The sequence below is a fragment of the Poecile atricapillus genome, chromosome 24 (genome assembly GCF_030490865.1).
Source record: "Poecile atricapillus isolate bPoeAtr1 chromosome 24, bPoeAtr1.hap1, whole genome shotgun sequence".
Classification (NCBI taxonomy): domain Eukaryota; kingdom Metazoa; phylum Chordata; class Aves; order Passeriformes; family Paridae; genus Poecile; species Poecile atricapillus.
The window spans coordinates 901,188-917,500 of NC_081272.1; the positions used below are offsets into that span (position 1 = coordinate 901,188).

Consider the following 16,313-nt stretch of genomic DNA (forward strand, 5'->3'; position numbering starts at 1 on the left):
GTTATCATTAAAGCCGTGGAGGCTGGATTTTCTCAGCAGGCAATTCCGTGACTCAGCCCTTTGGAAGCCTCCTGCCCTCCTGTCCGCATGACTTCTCCTCTCAGCCCCACGGCCTGATTGCTCTGCTGGGGAGAGATTTCCCTCTGCCCGCTCCCTGCTGCTCCTTCGCATCGCCCCAGCCCTGCTCGGGAAATGGGAACGGGACAGGGACGCTCTGACAGGATCATGGAACCATGGAATGGAATGGGAGGGACCTCAAAGCCCACCCAGGGCCACCCCAGCCATGGCAGGGACACCCTCAATGTCCCCAGGGTCACCCCCATTGTCCCAGGGTCACCCCCACTGTCCCAGGGTCACCCCCACTGTCCCCAGTGTCACCTCCCACTGTCCCCAGGGTCACCCCCACTGTCCCCAGGGTCACCTCCCACTGTCCCAGGGTCACCTCCCACTGTCCCAGGGTCACCCCCATTGTCCCAGGGTCACCTCCACTGTCCCCAGGGTCACCTCCCACTGTCCCCAGGGTCACCCCCACTGTCCCAGGGTCACCCCCACTGTCCCCAGGGTCACCCCCACTGTCCCCAGGGTCACCTCCCACTGTCCCAGGGACACCCCCACTGTCCCAGTGTCAACTCCCACTGTCCCCAGGGTCACCCCCACTGTCCCAGGGTCACCCCCACTGTCCCCAGGGTCACCCCCACTGTCCCAGGGTCACCCCCACTGTCCCCAGGGTCACCCCCACTGTCCCAGGCTGCTCCAGCCCCAATGTCCAGCCTGGCCTTGGGCACTGCCAGGGATCCAGGGACAGCCACAGCTGCTCTGGCAATTCCAGCCCAGCCCCTCCCCACCCTCCCGGGGAAGAATTTCCTCCCAGTATCTAATCTGGATCTCTCTCAGTGTAAAACCATTCCCCTTTGTTCTTGCACTCTCTATCTTTACAAAAAGTCGCTCTTCCTCTTTTTTCTCAGCACCTCCAGCAGCGAGCTGGGCTGGAGCAGAGCACAGGATCCTTTCCTTCAGTCAGAGATTCCTGTGGAATATCCCTGGGCACTGAACACCTCCATCATCGCTGGCTCAGAGCCCCAGAGCTCCCACAGCTCCCTGGTGCCTCCGTCCATCCTGGCCCGACCCTTCCCGGGACAAACCCGGCGGGGTTGGGGCTGGATCCAGCGCAGGACCCGGGCAGGACACGGCTGTGCCCCAGCGAGGGCGTCCTGGCTGCTCATCCTGGGGAGTGATGGGCCAGGAGAACACAGAATTATATTTATATTTATATTTATATTTATATTAATATTTATATTTATATTTATATTTATATTTATATTAATATTAATATTTATATTTATATTTATATTTATATTTATTTTTATTTTTATTTTTATTTTTATTTTTATTTTTATTTTTTATTTTTTATTTTTATATATTTTTATATATTTATTTATATTTATATATTTATATATTTGTACTTATATTTTATATTATATTTATATTTATATTTGTGTATTTATATTTTTATATATTTATATATTTATATGTATATTTATATTTATATGCCTCTTTATGTGTATATTTATATTTTATTTATATATGTATTTACATTTATATATTTTATATTTATATTTGTATATTACATTTATATATTACATTCATATATTAATATTACATTTATATTTAATTTATATTTATACTTACATTTACATTTATATTTACTTTTTACTATTTACTTTATATTTAACTTATATTTTATTTATAAAACTTATATTTATTTACCTAGATAAATTATATTTATATTTTATTTATTTATATTTACCTTATATTTATACATATATTTATACATGTATTTATACATATATTTATTTATATTTATATTTATATTTATATTTATATTTATATTTATATTTATATTTATATTTATCTTTTCAAATAGAAAACTATATAAACTACATAAAAACTACATAAAACTATATACTATACATATACTTATATTTATATTAATACTTATATTTATACTTATATTTATACTTATATTTTCATATATAAAATTATATAAACTATATAAAAACTACATAAAACTATATAGTATACATATTTACAAGACAATAAACTATAATAAACGATATAAAATACATTTTATACAGCTCTAGAGAGCTCCATGGAGTGAAAAGCTGTGCTGGTGCCTGTGGCTGCAGCACGGCCGGCAGGGAAAGCCTGGGGGTGTCACCAGGGCAGGGTGACACCCATGGGTGAGCACCCAATCCATGTGTGTCACCTTCCAGAGGGGACCAGGGGTGGTTGGAGCACGGACAGGATCTCTCTAGGGCTGGATTTTGGGTTCATGTCATGGGTAATGTGGTTTCAGCAGGGTTCTTGGCATTGTCACACCCATGGGTGAGCTCCTGTGTCACCTTCCAGAGGGGACCAGGGGTGGTTGGAGCACGGACAGGATTTCTCTAGGGCCGGATTTTGGGTTCATGTTAAGGGTGATGTGGTTTTAGTGGGGTGTCCTTGGGGTTGTCACATCCATGGGTGAGCTCCCACCCACCTTCCAGCAGGGACCAGGGATGGCCGGAGCACGGACAGGAATTCTCTTGGGGTGGATTTTGGGTTCATGTCACGGGTGATGTGTTTTTAGCAGGGTCCTTGGGGTTGTCACATCCATGGGTGAGCTCCTGTGTCACCTTCCAGCAGGGACCAGGGGTGGCTGGAGCACGGACAGGATCTCTCTAGGGCTGGATTTTGGGTTCATGTCATGGGTAATGTGGTTTCAGCAGGGTTCTTGGCATTGTCACACCCATGGGTGAGCTCCCACCCACCTTCCAGCAGGGACCAGGGATGGTTGGAGCACAGACATGATTTCTCTAGGGCTGGATTTTGGGTTCATGCCATGGGTGATGTGGTTTTACTGGGGTGTCCTTGGGGTTGTCACACCCATGGGTGAGCTCCCAATCCATGTGTGTCACCTTCCAGAGGGGACCAGTGGTGGTTGGAGCACAGAGAGAATTTCTTTAGGGCTGAAGGGCTGGATTTTGGGCTTATGTCACGGGTCATGTGTTATTAGCAGGGTCCTTGGCATTGTCACATCCATGGGTGAACTCCTGTGTCACCTTCCAGCAGGGACCAGGGATGGTTGGAGCACGGACAGGATCTCTCTAGGGCTGGAGGGCCGGATTTTGGGCTCATGTCACAGGTGATGTGGTTTTAGTGGGGTGTCCCTGGGGTTGTCACATCCCCCCTGGAGCCCTGGAGAACCATCCCAGCTTGCTCGGGAAGCACCAAACCCCGAGCTCGCCCCCGGGCGAAGGGAAACTCCTCCCGGCTCCATCCCCCCGTGCTCCCCTGGCATCCCGGCACACCTGGGAGCGCCCAGCTGCCTCCGCACATCTCGGAGCCCCTCAAAAGCGTCTCTATGCCTTTGTTGGAGGCTCTGAAAGCGGCTTTTTTACTCCTCAACATCTGTGACTCGCCGGGGTCCGGCGCCTGCGGGACGGAAAATTCATCCTTTGTTGCTCCTCGGCCGTTTCTTGGGGATGAGGAAAATCAGCTCGTTTTTCTTGCTGCCCTTCCTGTTTACAGCCGGGCTGGAGCTCCTCGGCTCTGCCCCGGAGCTGCTGGGACACCGCAATGGCAGGGAGGGGACAGGGACAGGGAGGGGACAGGGATGGGGACAGGGATGGGACAGGGACAGGGAGGGGACAGGGACAGGGACAGGACAGGGAGGGGACAGGGACAGGGAGGGGACAGGGACAGGGACAGGGATGGGGACAGGAATGGGACAGGGACAGGGACAGGGAGGGGACAGGAATGGGACAGGGACAGGGACAGGGATGGGACAGGGATGGGACAGGGATGGGACAGGGACAGGGATGGGACAGGGATGGGACGGGGACAGGGACAGGGACAGGGACAGGGATGGGACAGGGATGGGACAGGGACAGGGACAGGGACAGGACAGGGACAGGGACAGGGACAGGGATGGGGATGGGGACAGGGGAGGGGACAGGAGCTGTGGGAGGGGACAGGGACAAGGACAGGGACAGAGACAGGGATGGGACAGGGACAGGACAGGGACAGGGACAGGGACAGGGATGGGGATGGGGATAGGGGAGGGGACAGGAGCTGTGGGAGGGGACAGGGACAAGGACAGGGACAGAGACAGGGATGGGACAGGGACAGGAACAGGCACAGGGATAGGGGACAAGGGACAAGGGACAAGGACAGGGACAGAGACAGGGATGGGACAGGGACAGGGGACAGGGACAGGAGACAGGGACAGGGACGAGGAGCTGTGAGAGGGGACAGGGACAGGGGAGGGGACAAGGAAGGGACAGGGGCTGTGAGCTTTAGGATCCCTTCCCACCCAAACCATCCCATGATATAAGCTGGGGAGATCGGGGGTTTCAGAGCCCTGACGAGGGAGGTGGCAGCGCTAAGGAAGGGAAAAAGAAAGGAAAAAAACTTAAAAAAAAATAATGGCAAAAAGCCACCCCCACCTTTAATCACCCCAAGGGCCCAGGGAAGGGGAGGAGCCCCGAAGCAGAACAGCACCCGCTGAAACTTTCCTTTGACTTTTATAATTACAGAATAGAAAAGAAATCCTCGGTTCACGTTACAAAGACGGGCTCATAGAAAACCAAGCCAACGGAACAGAAACACCCAAGGTCCCGGAGCGCCGTGCCCGGCTCCTGCGGAGCCCAAGGGAGGGAGGCTCTTCCCAGGAGCTGTAATTCCAGCGAGCTCTTCCTGCTGCTCCCGGCTGCGTTTGGGAAGGGCTGGGAGCAGGGCAGAGTCTGCCTGTCCAGGTCAGTGGAGAGGAAAATAAACCCCAAAGATGCTGCTGGGCCTGGGGCTTGGGGATGGGGAAATGTTCTGGAGGATGAGGGGGATGGCCGCCTGAAAATAAACATGGTTTTCCTTGGAAAAAAGAGGGGCAAAGGGTGGAGAAATTATTGCCTGTAGAGTTGGCAGCTAGGCTGGAGGCGGCGGGAGGCTCAGCCCGTCCCAGCTCCCGGAGGTGGCGCTTCCACGGCTCCCTGCTGGGAAGGGCCAAAAATCCATTCCAGGGTGTAAAAAACTCCCCTGGCGCTGGAGGAGAAACGCCCGGGAGGTGAAATCCATCCGAAATGCTCAGCTCCCAGGGGAGCGGGCCGGGATTCGGATCCCGGGATCCTGGAGGAGCCGCATCCCGCGGAAAGGGGAGCGAGGAGGTGGCGGGGAGGTTGGACACTTCAGGAAACTCCTTCCTTTCCCCTTCCAGTTCCTTCCAAGGCTTTTCCTTGCCAGCTGCTCTTCCTTCTGCAAAGCAAGCCCTGCCCGAGCCGCCTCCCAAAATCCTTCCCCTCGTGCCGGTGTCCCTGTGCCGCTGGAGCTGACGGATGGATTCGGCACCGAGCCCCCCACGGGGGACGGGGGGAGGAACCCCCAGCCCTGGGCGAGGTTTTGGGGGGTCCTGGGGGGTCCCGGGGGTGCTGAAGGCACGGTGTCAGCCTTGGGAGGGGGGCCCGGCTCAGCCAGAGTCTACTCAGGCACTTCAAAATTAAATAAAAACCCAAAGAGATGATTGAAAATAAATCCCAAAGCAACCCAAAACATTCATCAGGTCCGTTCCAACAGCCGGGAAGGGGCTGTGCCTCGACAGCGTCGGAGAAAGGCCCCCAAAACGGGGAGGGGGGAAGGTGCAGGGGGATTTCGGGGTCCTGTGTGTCCCCCCCATGGCCCCAAATTCGGGGATCGAGGCGATGCTGATGGGTGGATCCAACTCCTCGGAGCATCCCAGAGCGAGCCCCCTCACTGCTGCTTCGTTCAGGTGTGGAGGGGCTGGGAAATTCCTGCTGGGAGCAAAATCCCGGCTCCTGGAGGCAGGGGCAGAGTTCCAGGAAAATGTCCCAGCCCCACGGAGCTGCTCCCGGTGCCCGCCTGTCCCCTGTCCCCTGTCCCCTGTCCCCTGTCCCCTGTCCCGGGCTCCAAGGAAAAGCCAGGCCGGGAGAAAGAAGCCAGCGGTGTCCTGTGAGCGCTGGCACCTCCCCGGTGTCCCCGCGTGTCCCCGGTGTCCCCGGTGTCCCCGTGTCCCCGAGCCGGGGGTGCCACAGCCCCTGCGGGCTCCGGGGGATGGAGGAGCAGCTCCCGGCGCTGTTTCTGGAATGTTCCGGGGGCAGGAGGCAGGAGGGGACCGGGCTCGCCGTGCTGGCCCCGCGCACCGGGGGTGGTGGCAGCGCCCGCGGGGGCTCCGGGGGTCCTGGCGCCGCTGGATCCCGGTTATCCGGAGCTGGAAAACAGGGAAACGGGAGAGTCCCACACGGCCAGGGGGGACAGGGACCCCCCCGTGGGGTCACTGCTCTCCTGCCACCCCCAAAAATGTCACAGAGCGGCTGGGGCCGGGCTGGGGAGCGGGGCTGCTGTCCCCTCCCATCGGGACACTGCTGGGACTGGGGACACGGATGGGACTGGGGACACGGCTGGACATGGGGGGACACGGCTGGGACTGGGGGGACACGGATGGGACTGGGGGGACATGGCTGGGACTGGGGGGACACGGCTGGGACTGGGGACATGGCTGGGACTGGGGGGACACGGCTGGGACTGGGGGGACACGGCTGGGACTGGGGACATGGCTGGGACTGGGGACACGGATGGGACTGGGGGGACACGGCTGGGACTGGGGGGACATGGCTGGGACTGGGGGGACACTGCTGGGATTGGGGGGACATGGCTGGGACTGGGGACATGGCTGGGATTGGGGGGACACGGATGGGACTGGGGACATGGCTGGGACTGGGGACACGGCTGGGACTGGGGGGACATGACTGGGATTGGGGGGACACGGATGGGACTGGGGGGACATGGCTGGGACTGGGGACACGGCTGGGACTGGGGGGACACTGCTGGGATTGGGGGGACATGGCTGGGACTGGGGACACGGCTGGGACTGGGGGGACACTGCTGGGACTGGGGACACTGCTGGGATTGGGGACACTGCTGGGACTGGGGACACAGCTGGGCTGATCCCACAGTGCCCCCCTGGCACCCCCTGTGCCCCTGGGGGAGGACACGGGGGTCGGGATGGGGTCCCCTGTCCCTCTGCCCACCCAGGCAGGGCTGAAGGGACACAGGGGACCTGTCCCATCCGTGGGACACCCCTGGTGGGGGGAGAACAGCTCAGTAACCCCCAGGACGTGGCTGCTGGCACCGGGAAGTGCCGATGCCACCATCCGTGTCCCCACCTGGGTCCCACCCACAGCCGGGGCTCCCAGGGGGGCACAGCACCCACGGGTGCTCCCCTCCACCCCCGGGACCCATCAGTGTCCCCAGGGAGGGCCCAGCACTGTCACAGATGGATTTGTCCCCTCCCCAGCCCTAATGGCATCGCCTGCCCTTGAATTTGCATACAAGGCTGAAAATATAATGAATTTTTGGCAGCGAGGTTAATCCCTTTAGATTTGCGGGCCTTATCTCGCTGGAGCGTTTATCGAGTCGGGTTTAATGGGGAAAGGAGAGGGAGGAGGAGGCGGCTGCGCTTATCTGGAGAGGAGCTGCTGCTCCCCCGGGCACCGGCCAGGGGAAACAGCAAACACAACCCAGCAGAAGAGCAGCAGGATCCTCCCCGGAGCTCCCGGCTCCTGCACAGCCCCAGATCGGAGCTGGGAGCGCCCAGAGGGTCCTGCAGCCCCCAGCAGCCCCAACACTCACGTGTAGAGCGGCTGCAGCTGCAGGTGCGACGTCTTCTGTGGGGCCTGGTACCCGTAGGAGTCAAAGCCGCCGATGAAATCAACTGGGGAGAGCCGGGAGAGCAGTGGGGTGAGCTGGGAAGGGCAGCAGGGGGATCCCCAACACTGATCTGACACTGATCCCAACACTGATCCTGGTGCTGATCCCAACACTGATCCCAACGCTGATCCCAACACTGATCCTGGTGCTGATCCCAACACTGATCCTGGTGCTGATCCAACACTGATCCCAACACTGATCCCATGGCAGATCCCAATGCAGATCCCAACACTGATACCGACACTGATCCCAACGCTGATCCCAACACTGATCCCAACACTGATCCTGGTGCTGATCCCAACACTGATCCTGGTGCTGATCCCAACACTGATCCCAACACTGATCCTGGTGCTGATCCCAACACTGATCCTGGTGCTGATCCCAACACTGATCCCAACACTGATCCTGGTGCTGATCCCAACACTGATCCCAATGCTGATCCCAACACTGATCCAACACTGATCCCAACACTGATCCCAGCACTGATCCTGGTGCTGATCCCAACAGTGATCCCAACACTGATCCCAACACTGATCCCAACAGTGATCCCAACACTGATCCAACACTGATCCCAACACTGATCCAACACTGATCCCAACGCTGATCCAACACTGATCCCAACACTGATCCCAACACTGATCCAACACTGATCCCAACACTGATCCAACACTGATCCCGACACTGATCCCAACACTGATCCAACACTGATCCCAACACTGATCCCAACACTGATCCCAACACTGATCCAACACTGATCCCAACACTGATCCCAACACTGATCCCAACGCTGATCCCAGTGCTGATCCCAACACTGATCCCAACACTGATCCCAACACTGATCCCAACACTGATCCCAACGCTGATCCCAGTGCTGATCCCAACACTGATCCCAACACTGATCCCAACACTGATCCCAACACTGATCCCAACGCTGATCCCAGTGCTGATCCCAACACTGATCCCAACGCTGATCCCAGTGCTGATCCCAACACTGATCCCAACGCTGATCCCAGTGCTGATCCCAATGCTGATCCTGGTGCTGATCCCAAGGCTGATCCCAACACTGATCCAACACTGATCCCAACACTGATCCCAACACTGATCCCAACACTGATCCTGGTGCTGATCCAACACTGATCCCAACACTGATCCCAACACTGATCCTGGTGCTGATCCAACACTGATCCCAACACTGATCCCAGCACTGATCCAACACTGATCCCAACACTGATCCTGGTGCTGATCCAACACTGATCCCAACACTGATCCCAGCACTGATCCCAACACTGATCCCAACACTGATCCTGGTGCTGATCCAACACTGATCCAACTCTGATCCCAAGGCTGATCCCGCACAAGGAGCGCATCCCGGGGTTGTGGCACAGCCCTGCTGGGATCTGCCATCTGGTGGGAATTAATTAACAGCAAATGAGCTTTTAATGCTCTTGCACAGCCACAGCCTCGACCACCTGGTTAATTGGGGCCGCTTCCCGAGGGTGCGTGCGGGGATCAGATCAGGAAAAGTACAGGTTGGATAAAAGTTATCCCTCACTTCTCCTAAAACGCTGCTTCCCTCCTGTTTTGGGTGAAATCCTGGCAGTGGGAGGCTGTTAGAGTTTAGGGTTTAGGGGCTAGGGGTTAAGGGTTAGGGGTTAGGGGTTAGGGTTTGGGTTTAGGGGTTAGGGGTTAGGGGTTAGGGGTTAGGGGTTAGGGGTTGGGGGTTAGGGGTTAGGGGTTAGGGGTTAGGGGTTAGGGGTTAGGGGTTAGGGGTTGGGGGTTAGGGTTAGGGTTAGGGTTTAGGGTTTAAGGTTTAGAGGTTAGGGGTTAGGGTCAAGAGCAGCTGTCAAGAGGAGAGGCAGGGTTAGGGTTAGGGTTTAGGGTTAAGGTTTAGGGTTAAGGGTTAAGGTTTAGGGTTTAGGGTTTGGGTTTAGGGTTAGGGTTTAGGGGGTAGGGTTTGGGTTTAGGGTTTACAGTTAGGGTTTAGGGTTTAAGGTTAGGGTTTAGGGTTAGAGTTTAGGGTTAAGGGTTAAGGTTTAGGGTTTACAGTTAGGGTTTAGGGTTTAAGGTTCGGGTTTAGGGTTAGGGTTTGGGCCAAGGGCAGCTGTCCAGGGCAGAGGCCGGTGACGTGTTCCCCATCACACCCCAGCACCTCTGTCTCACCAGACATGGGAAAATGAGGGAAAACCCAACTAAAGGGATTTATTTCAGCTCCCTGGGACCCAGGTACTGCTTCCCCAGAGCCCCCCGGGGACAGCCGAGGTCACCGTGCCCCTGTCCCCCCCAGAGCCCCCAGGGACAGCCGAGGTCACCGTGCCCCTGTCCCCCCCCGGGACAGCCGAGGTCACCGTGCCCCTGTCCCCCCCAGAGCCCCCCGAGGTCACCGTGCCCCCTGTCCCCCCCAGGGACAGCCGAGGTCACCGTGCCCCTGTCCCCCCCAGGGACAGCCGAGGTCACCGTTCCCCTGTCCCCCCCAGGCACTCACAGCTGTCCTCCTCCTCCAGGAACACTTTGCTGACGTAGCAGGCGTAGACGAAGCCGAAGAGCTGGGGAGAAACAGCGGGCAGGGAGAGGCTGGTTATGGGGACATGGGGAGCACAGCTGGCACGGTGACACTGGGGACACGGCTGGGGGGCTGGGAGGGAACTGGGGGGGCACTGGGGGTGAACTGGGGGCACTGGGAGTGAACTGGGGGTGCTGGGAGTGAACTGGGGGTGCACTGGGAGTGAACTGGGGGTGCTGGGAGTGAACTGGGGGTGAACCGGGGGCTCTGGGAGGGAACTGGGAGTGAATTGGGGGCATTAGGAATGAACTGGGGGCGCTGGGAGGGAACTGGGGGGGCACTGGGAGTGAACTGGGGGTGCACTGGGGGTGCTGGGAGTGAACTGGGGGTGCTGGGAGCGAAATGGGGGCACTGGGAGTGAACTGGGGGCACTGGGAGTGAACTGGAGGTGCACTGGGAGTGAACTGGGGGTGCTGGGAGGGAACTGGGGGCACTGGGAATGAACTTGGGGGTGCACTGGGAATGAACTGGGGGCACTGGGAGCAGCCAGAACCCATCCTGGTGCAGTTTGGGGTGCAGCAGGGTTGGATGGACTCAGCTGCAGACGGGAGGGGGCCAAGGCTGGCACCCCACAGGGGTTCTGAGCACCCCACAGGGGGTTCTGAGCACCCCACAGGGGGTTCTGAGCCCCCCACAGGGGATTCTGAGCACCCCACAGGGGTTCTGAGCACCCCACAGGGGATTCTGAGCCCCCCACAGGGGATTCTGAGCCCCCCACAGGGGGTTCTGAGCACCCCACAGGGGTTCTGAGCCCCCCACAGGGGGTTCTGAGCACCCCACAGGGGTTCTGAGCACCCCACAGGGGATTCTGAGCACCCCACAGGGGTTCTGAGCACCCCACAGGGGGTTCTGAGCACCCCACAGGGGGTTCTGAGCACCCCACAAGGGGTTCTGAGCACCCCACAGGGATTCTGAGCACCCCACAGGGAGTTCTGAGCCCCCCACAGGGGATTCTGAGCACCCCACAGGGCTGGAAGCCCCTCTGGGGACTCAGTTGCTCTGTTTTAGGGAGCTCTGCCCGCAGCTCTGCTCCTCTGCCACCCCCCCACAGGGGTGACAGTCACCGACACGGGGGGGACATCCCTCCCAGCGAGCGATTCCTCCCTCCCCGCAGCATCCAACCCTCAGCCTGACGAGTTTCGGGGCGGGCAGCACCCCTGGGGTGACAGAATCGTGCGATGGGGACCCCTCCAGCCGGACCCCGCTCCCGGTCCCGGGGGGAGAGGTCCCTCACCGCCAGGAAGATCTGCGTGGCGCTGCTCAGCACCTCGATGTACTGATAGTCCAGCAGGCAGCCGCTGACCGTGATAACGTGGTGGTCCTCGGGGGCCAGCTGCGAGTTGAGCACCGGGGTCACCAGGCAGCCAGGGCCGTTCTCCATCCACCACGAGCGGTGCAGGGACGTGTTGAAGGTCATGATGAAGTCTCGGTCCTGCAGGAGGAGGAGGAGGAGGAGGAAGCACAGGCGGTGGGTCCGAGGCTCTCGGCAGGAGGGTTGGACAGGGAATGGTGTGAGAGATGGTCTGGGGCACGGCAGAGACCTCTAGAGCCGAGTTTGGTGTCAGGAGTTTATTTCAGGGTTCAGAGCCCTGCTGAGAGCCAGCAGATAGAGCTCAAAGCAGGCTCAGAGGGAACAATACAACAGGGGGTAAAATATAAATACACGAGTTTAGGACTCAAGAAAGAGAGAAACAGAAGAGAAGTGAGAGAGCCAGGAAAAGAGGCTGAGCTCTCCTTTACAATTACTTATATAAGTTATATATTTAAATATTCTAATCCTTCACTAACCAATCTTTCTAAGTATACTAATACAGTTACACTGGTGTGTGACCTATAGAAATCGCTGCTTTTGCACATTTTTAGTTATTATTTAGTCATATTTTTATCTCAGGGGTCCTTCAGACTTTTCTTTATAAGGCTGGGGAGAGGGGTCTCAGTTTTATTGGGGGACAGAATGTGTTCTGGCATACCAGCCCGGATTCTTTGAATTATTCAAACCGTGCTTTCATTTGTGTCTCTTCCTTAACTTCTCTGGCTGAGGAGTCATTTTATAATTCCTTTCTGATTCTGCCTTCCCAACAGAATGGGTTTCCCCACGGCAGGGATGATCTGAGCAGGGGATCTCCATCACCCCCAGGGAGCAGCTCCGGGCTGTGGGGTTCCCTCCCGTGCTGCTGCTGGGGACACCGGGGGGTGCGGGGGTGACAGGAGGGGTGACACAGAGCTCCTGTCACCTGCGGGCTCGGGGGACAGCGGGAGGAGGAGGAGGAGGATGGAGGGATGGAGGATGGAGGATGGAGGGAGGAGGATGGAGGGATGGAGGATGCAGGGAGGAGGAGGAGGAGGATGGAGGATGGAGGAGGAGGAGGAGGATGGAGGGATAGAGGGATGGAGGGATGGAGGGATGGAGGATGGAGGATGGAGGATGCAGGGAGGAGGAGGAGGAGGAGGATGGAGGGATGGAGGGATGGAGGATGCAGGGAGGAGGAGGAGGATGGAGGGATGGAGGGATGGAGGGATGGAGGGATGGAGGATGGAGGATGGAGGATGCAGGGAGGAGGAGGAGGATGGAGGGATGGAGGGATGGAGGATGGAGGATGGAGGGATGGAGGATGGAGGATGGAGGATGCAGGGAGGAGGAGGAGGATGGAGGGATTGAGGGATGGAGGATGGAGGATGCAGGGAGGAAGAGGAGGAGAGGAAGGTGAGGGCGGTACCTGTGACAAGCGCCCGACCTCCAGGTAGAAGCAGATGATGAAGGCGTTCCAGCCGACCCACAGCACCAACCACACGGCGTACTGCGAGAGGAGACAGCGCATGGAGCCCCCGCAGCGCCCCGAGAGCATGGAAACATAAAACCACAGATCTGGGGGGCTCGTGGAAACAAAACCACAGCTTTGGGGCGCTCATGGAATCATAAAATCACAGATTTGGGGCTCTCATGGAAACATAAAATCACAGATCTGGGGGGCTTGTGGAAACAAAACCACAGCTTTGGGGGGCTTGTGGAATCATAAAATCACAGATTTGGGGGACTCGTGGAAACATAAAATCACAGATTTGGGGCACTCGTGGAAACAAAGTTACAGATCTGGGGTGCTCATGGAAACAAAATCACAGCTTTGGGGAGCTCGTGGAAACAAAACCACAGATCTGGGGCACTCGTGGAATAAAATCACAGCTTTGGGGTGGTCGTGGAATCATAAAATCACAGATTTGGGGTGCTTGTGGAATAAAACCACAGCTTTGGGGCGCTCGTGGAAACAAAACCACAGTTTTGGGGTGCTCATGGAATCATAAAATCACAGCTTTGGGGTGCTGGTGGAATCATAAAATCCCAGTTTTGGGGCAGGAGGGACCTTAGAGCTCATCCCGAAGCTCCCACGGTGCCGCTCCCGGCATTGGGCACCTGCGGGGATGGAGCAGCCGCAGCTCCTCTGTCCCCGGGCTGAGCCCCCCGCGCCCCCCAGGGCGGTACCCACCATCATGAGGTATCTGGATCTGTACTGGACCGTCCCAAAAATCCCCAAAATCACGGCCATGATGTGCAGGAAGTTGGCCAGGATGGGGGCCCACTGGTATCCCAGGAAATCAAAGATCTGCCTCTCCAGCGCCGCGACCTGGAACAGAGCCGGGGAAGGGAAAACGCGGCTGGAAAATGCCGGGAATTCCCTGGATAATGGGCTGGAATGGCCGTGAGATGCAGCCGCCGGCAGGACAGGGGTAACCGGGGACATTGGGAGCAAAAAGGGGAATGCGAGGAGCTGTAACCCCACATCACCCTCCGTGCCTCAGTTTCCCCATCACTCGGGCATCCCGGAGGATGATTTATGATGGGAAAAGCCTCCAGCTGCCGGATTTTGATTTCCTGCCCATCCTCTCTGGATCCGTCGGGATCACCATCTGTAATCCAGGATAAATCCCCCGCCAGGATCCCGCCCTGATCCCAGCGCCGATTTCTGGCTCCGCTCGCTGCCGCCTCGGGCTCGATTACTCCTAATTACAGGATTAGCCCCGAGGAAGGGGCCAGCAAAGGCGAGGTGGGAACTCTGGGATATTCAGCGACGGGTTTAAGTTAAAAAATGAGGATTTTGGATGAGTCCGTATTTTTTTAGGGAACTTTTAAGGAAGTTTTAGGGAACTTGAGGGTGCAGGGACAGGTCGGCAGCACTTGGAAACTCCGAATTTCTTTCCATTTGTCTTACTCAGCCCTGTCCTGTCGCTCTTTGAGGTGCCCCAGATTCACCCTGAGAGCTCCAGGGCCCCCCGTGCTCCCCACGGCCCCATTCCCCAATTTCCTGCCGGAGAAAGGGGGAGTTTATCCTGAAAACCTCAGGAAGGAAGGGCTTTGCATCCCCCCTCCGTTCACCAGCAGCTCCCAAAGGGATCTGGAGTCAGGGGACAGCCATGGGGGTCCCAGGCAGCATCCCCCTCTAATTATTGGGGAATTAATGAGGTGGGGAAAGCCCCTGCCTGAGTTTTTCCCGAGGATGTGAATCCACCAACCGTGCCTCAGTTTCCCCAACCATAAAACTCCAAGTACTCGTGGAATTTCCTTTGTCAGGGCTCCAATTCCCACCGATTTTAGCCCAGCTCCACCCTGGGACTGTGATTTCCCATCTCCCACCCTCTCCCTGGGGTGGGACCTGCTGGATCAGTGCCAGCAGGACCTCGATTCCGATTGAAGGCGATGGAAATCCGCGGAGCAGCAGCCCCTGGATCCGTGGGGCCGGGACAAGGCTGTTTGCACCGAGACTTCATTCACTTCCCTGCTGTTTAAACTCTCTGAGGAAACAGCCTCTGGAAATACTCACAGCCGGGCTGTAAATCTCCTAAATTGAGGAATGTAAATAATAAATGACACAGGGAGCGCCGTGCCCGGGCTTTTATGGCCACCCATCCATCTGGGGGCTGTCGGCAGAGCTGCTCAGAGGGAGCTGGGGGGAGTTTTGGGTACCAGGGATGCTCCAAGCTGAGGGATGGGGCTGGGAGAAGCCTCTGAGGGCATCCATGGAGCGTGGCTCCTTAATTCCAGCCTGGAAGAGGAGAAGCTGGGCAGGCCCTGCTTGAACCAAACCCTTCTCCATCCTCAAGAGGCAAAATTGGGGATAAAAGATCCCATTTCCCCACGGATGAGCAGAGGCTGCCAATTGCCCTGGATTGGGAATTGCTCTGCTGGAGCCCCCCCAGCAGGTCCAGCGTTATTCCAGCTTTTCCCTCCCTGGGAAGAGCAGAGCTCGGTTGGTTCCATCCTGGTGGGATGGGGCTGGACGGGGACAGCACAGAGGCAGCAGCTCCACAGCTCCCGCTGGCCACCAAGGACATCCCAGGGACATCCCAGGGACATCCCAGGGACATCCAGGGGCCTCCCAAGGGCATCCCAGGGGTGTCCCAGGGGCATCCCAAGGACATCCCAAGGACATCCCAAGAACATCCCAAGAACATGCCAGGGACATCCCAAGGACATCCCAAGGACATCCCAAGGACATCCCAGGGGCCTCCCAAGGACATCCCAGGGGCATCCCAAGGACATCCCAAGGACATCCCAGGGACACCCCAAGGACATCCCAAGGACATCCCAGGGACATCCCAAGGACATCCCAAGGACATCCCAGGGACATCCCAGGGACATCCCAAGGACATCCAGGGGTCTCCCAAGGACATCCCCAGGACATCCCAAGGACATCCCAGGGACATCCCAAGGACATCCCAAGGACATTCCAAGGACATCCCAGGGGTGTCCCAGGGCCAGCCCCACGCCTTTCACCGCTGGGGAAACTGAGGCACGATCTCCAGCGGGACACTCTGGGTGTGGTGCCCCCTGCACGGGGATTGTGGGGCTCAGCTCAGTGCTCTGCTCCAGCCCCCGGAGCATCATCCCGGCCCTTCGGGGGTCCAGTGTCACTGGGAGGGACCTTCAGGACACCCCGCCCTTCAGAAACCGCAGCCCTGGCTCCCCCAGAACTCCCCAGCCTCATCCGACACCCCAAAACTG

At 56.9% G+C, this 16,313-nt stretch overlaps 1 protein-coding gene across 1 annotated transcript in view; it reads right to left on the reverse strand.

Moving 5' to 3' along the window:
• Window positions 1-6,095: 6,095 nt before the first annotated feature.
• Window positions 6,096-16,313, reverse strand: part of NKAIN1 (sodium/potassium transporting ATPase interacting 1) — a 26,662-nt gene continuing 16,444 nt past the window's right edge. The window contains exons 2-7 of the mRNA XM_058856803.1: window positions 13,801-13,938; window positions 13,036-13,116; window positions 11,553-11,750; window positions 10,241-10,301; window positions 7,681-7,762; window positions 6,096-6,259 (exon numbers count right to left, since the gene is read on the reverse strand). Coding sequence (XP_058712786.1) covers window positions 6,250-6,259; window positions 7,681-7,762; window positions 10,241-10,301; window positions 11,553-11,750; window positions 13,036-13,116; window positions 13,801-13,938 — 570 coding nt within the window. The 3' untranslated portion in view covers window positions 6,096-6,249. The remainder of the gene's footprint in view (window positions 6,260-7,680; window positions 7,763-10,240; window positions 10,302-11,552; window positions 11,751-13,035; window positions 13,117-13,800; window positions 13,939-16,313) is intronic.